Source organism: Chionomys nivalis, chromosome 17 (genome assembly GCF_950005125.1).
Source record: "Chionomys nivalis chromosome 17, mChiNiv1.1, whole genome shotgun sequence".
NCBI classification, from domain to species: domain Eukaryota; kingdom Metazoa; phylum Chordata; class Mammalia; order Rodentia; family Cricetidae; genus Chionomys; species Chionomys nivalis.
This window is the reverse complement of record NC_080102.1, coordinates 1,390,270-1,403,242: the sequence shown is the minus strand read 5'-3', so window position 1 is coordinate 1,403,242 and position 12,973 is coordinate 1,390,270. Positions and strand designations below refer to the sequence as shown.

The 12,973-nt window shown below is 39.2% G+C and overlaps 1 protein-coding gene across 3 annotated transcripts in view; it reads right to left on the bottom strand.

Annotated features, from left to right (window-relative positions):
• Window positions 1-211: 211 nt before the first annotated feature.
• Mtdh (metadherin) overlaps window positions 212-12,973 on the bottom strand; it is a 50,639-nt gene continuing 37,877 nt past the window's right edge. For all 3 annotated transcript variants that reach the window (XM_057791670.1, XM_057791668.1, XM_057791669.1), the window contains 5 exons: window positions 8,844-8,968; window positions 7,344-7,451; window positions 4,799-4,939; window positions 2,113-2,269; window positions 212-1,564 (listed from right to left, as the gene is read on the bottom strand). In XM_057791670.1, coding sequence (XP_057647653.1) covers window positions 1,494-1,564; window positions 2,113-2,269; window positions 4,799-4,939; window positions 7,344-7,451; window positions 8,844-8,968 — 602 coding nt within the window. In that variant the 3' untranslated portion in view covers window positions 212-1,493. The remainder of the gene's footprint in view (window positions 1,565-2,112; window positions 2,270-4,798; window positions 4,940-7,343; window positions 7,452-8,843; window positions 8,969-12,973) is intronic.

Genomic DNA, 12,973 nt, shown 5'->3' with positions numbered 1-12,973 from the left:
TGTTAATTGCTTGTGAGGAAAGCTGTCCGTTAATAAGGCCAGTCTTCAGCAGAACTAAACCATTTTACGTCCGGTAGCTTTCCCAGCTGAAAATACCATTAAACTACAGTCAAATAGAAAGACAATTTTGATGGATAGATCAGTACCATTGGTTATAGCTTTTAATCAGGTTCTTTCCCGGCGCCACATGAAAACAAGCCACTCACATCAATAAACCATGGCTTTTTTCTTTATCACGATTCATAAGTGATGTTAAGTATGGTCCTTGTCAAACACGTGTGGTAAAGGCTATTTACAGTGTACATGGCCACGCATGCACTATCAACAGTTACAGAGGGGCCTGCCAGTTTCCTAGAGATCACACAGTGCCTGTAAACGGTGACAGATCACACGTCATTTAAACCAACAGTTTCAAGCAGAAAATGTTCCTTTTTTGACCACAATTGCAATAGGTACATGAAAATTCTTAGAAAAACATGAATCCCCTTCAAGAAATTGATGCATATTCTACGCACTACAGGTTAAGGCAGTAAAAAATGTATTCCTGATAACTGGAGGTCTCGACAATGTCAATTAAAGCTGTCTGACTACTTTTCCATTCTCCATCATATGTTCAAAAGTTGTAAATTACTTCATTTTCAAAGTAAAAAAAAATTACTAGCAACTAAGAATCGACACTGGAAAAACTGCTAGGGAAAGGAAAATATTAAGTTTGGATTTTGCCTGAAAGTTTTCAAATCATAAACAAGAGCATTATTTGTAAGTCTTAGTCTTAATCATATTGAACAAATAATATAGTTTACCTTTCTTAATTTAAAATATACGGTTACTTTGAATAATTCAAGTAATGTAAGACTATCAAAAATAACTTTTTAAGCCATACAAGTCAATTGCATTTTTCAATGTTTTAATTAAGAACTTTTTAAGAACTGTAAACTAAACCAAGACAGTTTAGTTAACAAATGATAGATGACTTTTTATTTGCACTTGTGATTCTTTTCATACAAATTGCTACAACAAATATGTAAAGATATGGCAGATTACGCATTTGATTGAAGCACTTTGATTTAAGCATAAAACAGATTCAAATGGTCTAAGTTCGTGCATAAGATCCAAGGAGCTGCCTACTGGTTTTTAGGCGGCCTTCTTCCTAATTAGAATCCACTATTCCTCAGCTGCAGATGAGACGGCACAATCTGTTGTAAACAGGGAACTGTTGTAAAACCAGATAATATTCTTCAATTAAGATCATTCTCGTTCAACTGAAAAGATTCTCCCAAGTGTCTTCCAGCACTGTAGTATGTATTCTGTTCACCTCTTAATCTCATAAATTAACTTTCCTTTGATTCCATTTTATGGTGTTGAATTCAGTTTTGTTTTAAAAATTGGTTTAAATTTATATAAAACTCTGTACATGTTCACAAATTATTGCATAAACAGCATAATCTTCAAGACAGTGTTTGTAAACACATGTCCAATTCAGGAAAAAAAATTCACGTTTCCCGTCTGGCTTTTTTCTTCTTTTTTATTTGTTTTGGAGATTCCCAGTTAGTTTCAGACTTGGCTAAGAGGGAAGAAGGGGGGGGGGAGAGAAAAATATAAGGAGGATAGCCAGTATGGGTCAATATAAAAATAACAACTACTAAGAAACTTTTAAATGTTCAAATTTTATGTTTTAAGTTTTCCAGTCTTGGACGTTTTCAAGTTTGCCATTCTCTGTTACCCTTCTTTTTCAAGCCAAGGTTTTAACTGTAACTGCTTATACTCAGCTAATGTCAGCCCACAGATAACTGTTTCTTCTTTTTCTTCCCCTCCCTCCCGCCTCTCTCTGAGATGGGGCACTATTGTGTTCTTGGCAGCTGGAGATGAGGAGAGAGTAACAGGCAGCCTCAGGAACTTGAGCAAAGGAAAAGGGCAAGGAGCCAAGACAGCATCTCCAATCTTCACTGCTCGTGTTATCTTAGCATTGGCCCTCACAACTCAATTCTGCGAAGTTTCAAAGAACCACACATTTCCAGAAGGCGGGCGTGCTCTACTATCCTACCAGAAACCTAAGATCAGAACCTTTACATGATGTAAGAAAAAATGCAAGAAGACAAACAAAGCACTTACTCTGCGAGGGAGGCACACTGTTTTGCTTAGGATTTGACTTGGGTTTGTCTGTGTCTGGTAACATCGATGGCACTTGGGAAGAGCTCTTGTCAGAGTCACCTTTGGATAAGGTGACAGATGGCTCGGTAGAGACAGCAGGTGGAAGAGTCTTGATAGGCTATTTTGGAATAAAATCATTTCAGAATTTTGTATAAATTTCAAATAATATTAAGTATTATAGCAATATCCAGAGACTAGCAGCAACCAAAATTAAAGTGGTTTCTAGTTTATAGGTAGCACTGTACCTCATGTCTGCCCTCTAGTGATACAACTAAACAAGACATCATCTACAACATCTATGAATATAGTAAGAGAAATATATACAAGTTAAAATTACCAAAGGTTAATTTTTTGGGGATGCTTTAAAAAAATAACCTCTACCAATTTGGGCTACCTGACAGAATGAGTAAGATCATACACTCCCCAGTGGGCTCTCCATTTAGTTTGGTGCATTGCTATCTTGCCTACCTACGGATGGGGGGATGGGAGGTGGGGTATGCACGGCTTTAATCCCAACACTCAGGAGGCAGAGGCAGGTGGATCTCTGTGAGTTTGAGACCAGCCTGGCCTACAAAACCAGTTCCAGGACAGCCAAGGCTGCTAAACAGAGAAATTCTATCTCAAAATTAAAGAAATAAAAAATCACAAAAATGAAAAAGAAATTAAAATAGCTAATAAATCTCAAATAAAAGAGACTAATCCTACTTCAACTTTTCATGCTTCTGTTTCATTGTAAATAGCATTTTAGAAAAGTTCAAATAATTTCCACCAACTCTGAACTAATCAAAACTGTTAAAAAGACAAAAATAGTGAATTACTTTTATTTATCTACTTAAGTTTTTTTTTTTTTTTGAGCCCAGTGAATTAGCCCAGACTGGCCTATGCTGGCTTTGAACTTAGGGCATCCCTCTCGCTGTCCTAGTTTCCTCTCTAAGAAGCAGGGATATCGCTAACAGCGGCAACAACTTCCGAATGTGTGAATGAGTCAGATAACTCAAATACATCTATTTTATTTAAATTATTTAGATTTATTTTATGTGTGTTTTGCCTGCAAGTATGTATGTATATCACGTGCCTGGCACTCAACTAGGAACATATGGTTGTGAGCCACCATGTAGGTACTGGGAACCAAATCCTTGTCTGCAAGAGCAACATGTGCTCCTAACCACGGAGGTAACTCTGCAGCATCCTAGGATATATTTTAGACACCTCGACCAAAACACCCCCCAGAAACAGGATTTCTCTGAGAGCCCTGACTGTCCTCAAACTCCACCTGTCTCTGCCGCTCAAGTGCTAGGATTAAAGGCGTGCATGACCATGTCCCAGCCCAAGACAACTATTAATAAAAGAAAACATTTATTTTATTGATGTTATATTAATATAAATGGGGGCTTGCTCACAGGTTTAGAGGGTTAGTCCTCATGGTGCCAAGCCCGGCAGTGGAGTAGTAGCTGAGAGCTACATCCTGTTCCACAGGCCAAGAAAGAGGCTGGATCTGGCTTGGGCTTTTGAACCTCAAAACTCACCCCCTAGTGACACACTTCTCCAACAAGGCCACAACTACCAATCATTCCAATCCTATCAAAGAGTTCTACTACTTCATAAAATGAAGTATTCAAATCTATGAGCCTATGGGGTGAGGGTGGAGGGTGTTCAAACCACCACATGCAAGTTACCCAATGAGAAATCAGGTTTTTGTTTCATGTCATTGACTCAAATCTTTCATAAACTAGTCTCTTCTAACTCATCAATATTTCCATAAAAAGTGCATGATTAAAAAAATATGTCATTGTCAGGCACATGCCTAAAATTCCAGCCCTTGGAATGTGGAGGCAGGAGGACCAGGAATTTATGCCCACTTTGGCTAGACAGCTGAGTTTGAGGTCAGCCACAGCTATATGGAACCTTATCTCAAACAACAACAAAGTAAAACAAAATGAAAGCAAAACAATTAACAAAACTTCAAAAAATTGTTATCAAATTTTTAAACAAATGTTACATTTTGGGAAACAGAACTGGCCATTTTAAGGTGTGTACTTTGGGTAAATGTTGGTTAAAACATTTTCTCTTGGTCTTCTATCCTTTACATGCCGAGATGTTTAGAAGGAAAAAGCATAGTAGAGCAATCCTCTTTAGCATTAGGGACTGTTTTGAGATTGGCAGTGGGTACAGGAAACTGTACATTAAGGCCTATGCCCTGGTTGTCCCCCCACCCGTTCTTGAGATAGGGGTCTAAAAATGTAGCCTTCGCTGGCTATAAACTCAGAGATTCACCTGCCTCTGCCTCCTGAGGGCTGGTATCAAAGGTGTGGGTCACCACTGCCAGGCTTCCTCTCCACAATCTTTACTGATCTGAAAATCTTTTCACTTAAAGGAGAAGCACATATAGCTTCTCTTTGATCAGTAACAAATCTCTGTGTTTGGTAGCTATTATTATGTAAAATAAAAGGGTTACTGCACATACGCACCAATGTAGTTTAACAACCAATCTGATAACATAGACGAGTACCCAGGTGATGTCCTTACATAGCATGACATTCTACCACACTACTCAGAATGGCATATACTCGCATAGTACTTCAATAAAATGTTAATTACTATATAATTATTAAGTCAAGAAAACTTTATTATTCTTTAAAAAAATCACCTGGCTATTTTTGACGAGTACTTCAGCTGGATCACTAGTGCTCACGGTCTTCAGGGAAAACGCTCTCTCCTGTTTTGGATGGGCTTTGGAGGTATTCACAGGAAGCTCTTCTCCATTGTCTTTTTCTAGTTCTTCTGTGTCCTGCAGAAGAAAGCAGTCTGTGAGATTAAACTTCTTCATTCTTTACTGATTAAAATTCACTTTGTTCCAAAGATATCCTGAGGAAACAAATTCACTTAAAAAAGAAGTCCAAGCCAGGTATGGTGAGATCATGCCTGTAATCCCTACACCTGGAGGTCAAGGCAGAAGGACTGCTCCAGGATCAAGGCCATTCCCGTCTCAAATCCTGTCCCCTTAAATTACATATACTAACAACCCCCCATCCCCATTCTAATTAAATAATCCAACTCAAAGAGAATAAACTAACATTCAATTTAAAAGGAGCATATAGCAAAGAGGCTGATAATGGAAACAAGACTTTAAAAACAGAGTCACACTCAGTGACTTCTTCAAGGAGCAATGTGTTCGCTCACATGTACACATCCACATTACAAAGGATATACAGAGACCTCCAATCTGACCGTGACATGACACATCCATGTAATTCCAGGGTCAAATCTCTTAATTTCTTTGCCTTTATTCCCCTTAACTACAGAAGCTCACCCAGGAAATTTCTAAAGTCCTGCCTAAGTTTTAATGCTTCCTGTGTTCATTGTTTAGACTTAAAGTTTCAAGGCATGGCAATGGTCAGACTCTATGCCTGTTCTAACAGCTGCCCGAGAGGACAGCAAGAGTTCCCTTCCTGGCAGTGAGAGGGCTCAGTGGGTAAAGGTACTTGCTACCATGCCCAACAACCTGAGTCTGATCCCCAGCACCCACCCAGTAGAGACAATCGACTTCCCAGAAGTTAGCCTCTGACCTCCACCACATGCTGTGGCACAGGTACAGGCAAACACACATAAGCAAATGCCACTTAAAAATTCTGTGTGTTTTCCATCTTTACGTGGTTTTATTTTTTCCCAAATTCCATTTTTTAATTGATTTTTATTGAGCTCTACATTTTTCTCTGTTCTCCTCCCTGCCTCTCCCCTCCCTTTCAACCCTCTCCCAAAGTCCCCATGCTCCCCTCCCAATTTACTCAGGAGATCCTGTCTTTTTCTATTTCCCCCAATATTGCTGTTTATATGGAATGTGATATAACAGCAACTCAAAATCCGGGTGTAAATTAAGGTCAGCACATAGCTGAACCCAAAGTTCATTGATCTGGTGAGACTGGCTAGACAATGAGCTTCAGGGACCTGACATCTCAGACCTCATCCTTCCCTGCTGAGGCTGAGACTACATGCACACAACACCATGTCCACCTTTTCTGTGGGTTCTGGAGATCCAGACTCAAGCATTATGCTTGTATAGCAGGTACTTTATCAAATGATACACCTCCCAAATCCCTGCCTATCTTCATGATGAACTAGTCATTTCATTTATAAAGAAATGGTTCTCTAGGAACAGTCAGAAACTAGGGAGGGGGAAAGAGTTCAGGTAGGACTCAGGAAAAAGTGATGCTTTCTGGAGATAAAGCATCCTTGACCCCACTGATGCAAAGTAACAGGTGGCTGGTGGCAGCCTCCAACTTGGTGGACTACTTCTGAAGAATATGGAAGGTCATGGTTAGCTGGCAGTATGGAGAAAGCCAAAAAGTGGTGTTGGCTGGACGTTCCTGGGGGGTGTTCCCACCTGAAGAGGAGGATTAAAAAGCAGGTAGAGAGGGAAACAGAAGTGGACTTCAGTCTGTTTCATCCATGTGCTGGTGAAGCTAAAGGCATATGCACAGAAACTCTGAGATTTGTTTCTTCATGTGTGGCCTTGTGTTGCCTTTCCTGCCTCATCATTCCATAATAAAAAGTACACGTGCAATTTGATTTAGTTTTAAAGGTGTAAATCTCTGATATTTTTAGGATAATACAATTCTTAAAAAATTATTTATTTATTAATATTTTATGTATGAGTGCTCTACATGTATGCCTGCATGACAAAAGAGGGCATGAGACCCTACTATAGATGCTTGTGAGTCACCAAAGTAGTTGCTAGGAATTGAACTCAGAACCTCTGGAAGAGAAACTAGTGCTCTTAATTGCTGAGCCATCTCTCCAGTCCCAGGGTAATACAATTTTTATTATACTAATATTATGTAGCAGTTCTCTAACATGTCCAACTTTCTTTTAAACTCACTGGAGAGGGCAGGAGATATGGCTGAGCGGCTAGAATCACTTGTTGCTCTAAGAGAACTGGGTTTGATTACCACCATCCACATGGTGGTTCACAACCATCCATAACTTCAGTTCCAGGGGATCTGATAGCCTTTTCTGACCTCAGTGGATACTAGGATACATGTGGCACACATACACACATGCAGGCACAACATACATTTTTACAGATGGTTCACACATTGCCATTTATCTCCACAAATTCTTAGTGTCTTCATCACCTTTCCATACCACCCACAATGGGTGTATCACAACGAACGCTCACTGTTGAGGAACTTTACCTGTGAGAGAGCGTTATCTTCACCTTGCTTCTTCTTTTTCTTTTTCTTTTTTTTAGATTTTCCAGTTGGAAGAACTCCCTCTCCTTTTTCTTTATCATCATCTGAGACCTGATGTTAAAAGCACAATACTGAAGTAAACTCCACTGGCAACCTTATATTACAACAATTACTGTGAAATAAATAATTTCAGTTATGTTTGGTCTTTATTTTCCAAAATCTAAATAAGCATAAGCTACGACAAACAAAATTTTAATAAAACATTACTGGAAAACTCACTGGATGAAAACAGGACTTTAAGGACAGCTTGGCTGGATACGTTTGTCTCAAAACTGCCCCAGTCAACATCACCAACAGCTCTCAACACTAGATCCCACTGTCATCACACTTCCCAGGAAAGGACTCCTACCTTCAATTTTGTGTCCACTCAATTTCCTATAAATTTAGGTAGGACAAAATCTTATAGAAATATACAGCATCACTTAGATCTTGCTCAAAGCTTAGTGCATTTTCAAGTGTCTATTCATATTTAATTTAATATAGCTTTAATTCATTCCTTTTTGCTTTTTCTTGTCTTTGCCAGTGTTAAGAATTGAATCTAAGGCTTTGCACATATACTAGGCAAGAGATCTAACACTGAGCAGCACAAACCCCCATTTCTCTCTAGACCTCAAACTTTACTCTAGATCCTTCTCATTTACAGATGTATTAAAGCAGAGGCTAGCAAATTATGATCCATCTCAAGGCCAACCTCCCCCCAACCCCCATGTATATATGCACACACGTGTGCATATCTGTGTTTGTATGACTAGTCCTATGTGTACCATGGCACCAGCATGGAAGTCAGAGGGCAACTTAGGTGTTAGTTCTTGTCTTGCATCTTAAGACAGAATCTTTTTATTGTTCAATGCTACATATTGGCTCAGCGTTGCCAGGGCCTCTCTTGTCTCCACCCCCCATCTTGCTATAGAATCAGTGATTAAAGATCTGTGCTACCAGTTGTGGCTCCATGTGAGTTCTGGGGATTTAACTCAGGTCTCAGCACTTTACAGAGACCTCCTCAGCCCTCCCCACGCTATGTGTACAATGTATTTCATTTCTATACTGTCCAAGCACATGCTCTATCACAGTTATACCCCTAACCCTGACTCCAAAATCTGTAATGAAAATTATCTAAATTCCCAGGAAGTAAATACAGTGACAATCTTCAGGCCTAATGTACCTAACCATTCTGCTGCTTCTTATATTGTTCAACACGTCCTCCTTCCTGAGACTCAACTGTCTCTGCCCCTGTGGTCTAAACTCCCTCCACCCCATGCTGACACATGTAACAGTCAGTCCTGCTTGTTCTGGAATTCACTCTATAGACCAGGTTGCCCTTGAACTTACAGAGATCTGCCTGCATCTGCCTTTCGAGAGATGGGATTAAAGATGTATGCCACCGATTACTGGCAGTCCTCAGTCTCTTTAACAAACAATCATCTCTTAATTCCTTATACTTACTCTTTGATCATTAGGGATAGGCTCCTGGGACTTCAGAAGTGAAGCTCTTTCTTCATCTACCCAGTTCCCCCACTCCTCTGCTGGTGCATTCCAGTCTGAGCTGGGATCAGCAGAAGACAAACCATCTAAAAGTTAACAATGTGAATTAGTTATCTGTCATTCTGCCAGAAGCTAAAATTCAAACACTAAAAAATCCTTTATGTTGAATTAAGCTGTAATTTAAAACTATTCTTCTACCCCCTGGGCATATTTTAAGAGCTAGCAAAAAGTGGAAATGTGACAGCCTTTGTCCAAATGCTGCTAGGCACAAGATTAAGCGAAACTTTTAGATCCGCGAGACACACTTAGTTATTAACGTGACTCCCCTTCGTCAGTCTTCTAAATCTGAACTTTTCCCTCTGTCCATCTTTAACCTAGCCTAAGGTCTGGTCATATTTTTGTAACCAATTTGTTTTCTAGGGCACAGAATTAAGCTTTAATTGTAGTACCAAAATTCTATACCCTCCGGTCACCTTGAAATACACTTCCTCCCATCTTTATAAGCTCTTTAAGATTTAGGTTCTTCAAATTTACCAAATCACGGCAAATTGCTTTCTTTCCTCTTCTAATAGTTACTGATGACTCAAAGTATTCGAGAACTCGCAGGGCTCTGGCAGCCTAATCTCAAAAACAGCCTCACTCTGTCTGAATTCCTGGTTTTCACTCCAGAAGCTACCACTGGTCAATGCACAAGCCTACAATTTTCCTTGGCGAAGTGATTCCCAGAGTGGATGCTTCCCTCTCCTCCCTGCAAACCATCCACTCCCACATACACTCTTATAGTATCTGCTTTCAGCCAAGTTTTGTTTAAGATGACAGAGGTTATTTATACTTTACTTCCAAATGGTCATAAGTCTTCCTTTCCTAGAATTGTTTAACTGAAAGAAGTCCAATAATTTCCCATAATTTCTTAATGCTACTACTACTACTAATAAATACTAAGCTATATATATTTCACTGCTTCTGGGATTTCTTTTTTTCTTCCCTGAGACAGGGTTTCTCTGTGGCTTTGGAGCCTGTCCTGGAACTAGCTCTTGTAGACCAGGCTGGTCTCGAACTCAGAGATCCGCCTGCCTCTGCCTCCCAAGGGCTTCTGGGATTTCTAATCTCTTCTGGTGACCTGTTGCTAGTGTAATGTCAAACATGACTAGGATGTATTTTAGGATCAAGGAGACAAATTTGCCTATTTTATGCTTACTGCTATTTTAGTTTTCCGAGGCTAACTTTTTACTTTTTATAGGAAAGATACTCATAGATCTTTTTTTTTGTTTGTTTGTTTGTTTGTTTTTTTTTTTCGAGACAGGGTTTCTCTGTGGCTTTGGAGCCTGTCCTGGAACTAGCTCTTGTAGACCAGGCTGGTCTCGAACTCACAGAGATTCACCTGCCTCTGCCTCCCAAGTGCTGGGATTAAAGGCGTGCGCCACCACCGCCCGGCCTCATAGATCTTCATAAAAGTTTTAACACACATTTGAGAAGACCAAACAATGATCTGAGAGAACACTCACAGGAAATAACAAACAAAAAAACAAAACAAAGAAAAGCCAAAACACAAAACCTTTTGCCCACTATGATCACAAATTTGTGAGAAAGACACATATCAATAAGTATATCTTCTCAGAATTGAAGTTCATCTACTCATGGGACAGTTCCTTATTAGGCTCTAACCACGCAGCAGAACCACATTAAGTAGGTTCAATAGTTAAAAACAAATAAGTGTGCAGAAGCCACTATGCAGCTAATGGTCTAACTATTCAGTGGAGATGCGTGAACCTGAGAAGAAAAGAGTGGCACATTCTACCAGAGGATTGTGGAAAACAGAACGGTGGGGTTGGGCTAAGTCTCAAGACGATAGAAGACTTAAAAAATAAATAGAACTTTTGGTCAGGAAAATGAGCAACAAGTGATTACAAGTGTGAAGTATGCTATAGAAAAGGCAATCCTTTCCGGTCTCAAAATTTATTATCACGTATCACAAGCAGATGGATATGATGTTCTGTCAGTACTAATTCAGAGGTTAAGAACATGGGCTGAGCCGGGTGGTGGTGCACGCCTTTAATACCAGCACTTGGGAGGCAGAGGCAGGCAGATCTCTGTGAGTTCGAGACCAGCCTGGTCTACAAGAGCTAGTTCCAGGACAGGCTCCAAAGCCACAGAGAAACCCTGTCTCGAAAAACCAAAAACAACAACAACAACAACAAAAAAAGAACATGGGCTGTATTGTGAAACAAATGTCCATTAATAACCCTTTATCACTTAATGTGATGTAAGTGGTCAAAACCCCTCCCCCTTTCGTCTTTCTTTTTCTTTTTTTTTTCAAGATAGGACTTTTCTGTTTATCCTTGGCTCACACTGTAGACTAGGTTGGCCTCGAGTTCAGATATGTTTACTTCTGCCTCCAAGTGCTGGGACAAAAGGCATTCACCACCAAATCCGGCTTTTTCTTTTCTCTTTTCTTTTCTTTTTCTTTTTCTTTTTTTTTTTTTTAGAGATCTTAAGGGGCTCTATACTAACTTCATACAGTTCTGACAGGATGGTGTAAGATGCAGTAAATGCTCAACAAGGGCAGCTACTGTGTGAACTGTCAATGATGACATTAAAATCAGTTAAAACTGATGGATTTTGGAGAAATCTCCATGAGATACACTTCTTTTTGTTTTAAATGCTAAGAATTCATCTCAGTGCCTAACAGGCAAATGTCCTACAATGACTACATCCCAATTCCAATAATATATAATAGTTGATATATCTTAAATACAGAGTCATTTTTATAAGCACAAACAGATGAGTCAACTGCTCATCTTATTCCAGCATTTGCTAACGATACTGCTAGAGGATTTCAAATGTAAGAGTATCACTGTGAGGAAACTCATTGATGAAAAGCTCTGGAAACTTGTCCATTAGCCATGTCTCTAACACTGTTTTCCAGGAAAGAAACTATAAACAACAAAGAGCTTAGACAACTAAATATGCAGCATACTAACATATGCTCATTTCATTAAAGAATACTATAGGATATGTGGAGAGGAACAAAATCTAGTTTAATACTCAGTGAATTTAAGTTTGGGAAATAACTGTACTCTCTGGTTCAATTTCTGTAAAAACATTAACAGAAACAAATCTGTCCTGACTACATAAAATCCTATGCTATTTGTCTCTCTACTAAATAGAGATTAATTTTTTAATTAACCGGGGTCGAATAAACTACATAATAATTTAATAACCCAAATCTAAACATTATTACCCAGAGATTTTTCAATGAATAATGCTTAAGATTCATAGGTTTTTTTTTTCTTAAATATTTATTTATTATGTATACAATATTCTGTCTGCGTGTATCCCTGCAGGCCAGAAGAGGGCACCAGACCTCATTACAGATGGTTGTGAGCCACCATGTGGTTGCCGGGAATTGAACTCAGGACCTTTAGAAAAGCAGGCAATGCTCTTAACCACTGAGCCATCTCTCCAGCCCAAGATTCATAGGTTTAATGTGTTAATAAAATATGTAGTTTTTGTCTGTTTTGGTAGTGATGGAATTTGAACATGGCTGAGCATGCTAGGCAAGCACTCTACCAATGAGTCATATCCCCTGCCCTAATGAACTTCTTAAACATAGTTTTCTTGAAAATGACTCATAGCGTGGTCTTATTCATTTATTAAACAGAGCAATTTCCCCACCCCAAAATTTTTACATGTGTCTGCCAATGCCTTTTAATACAGAGCTGTATTAAAATATGTGTGTATACACACACACACAAACACACACATACATATGTATACATTATATGGGTAAGGAATTTATTTCTTCATTTAATCTGCTCGTGAAATAATGTTTTGGGTTCAAGAAAGATCAGCTATCTTTTTTGAGACAGGGTTTCTCTTTCTGTGTAGCCCTGGCTGTCCCGGAACTCACTTTGTAGACCAGACTGGCTTCAAACTTATAGAAATCTGCCTGCCTCTATGCCTATCTGGCAAGGGATCAGCTATTTCTATCAGAAAATTTCTGTAAACAGTAGGTTATTCTCCATACAATCAATCCTTCACTGAGTAGCCTTTTTCTCACTTGGCTTCTCTCTTGCCGTCAAGTTAATTTG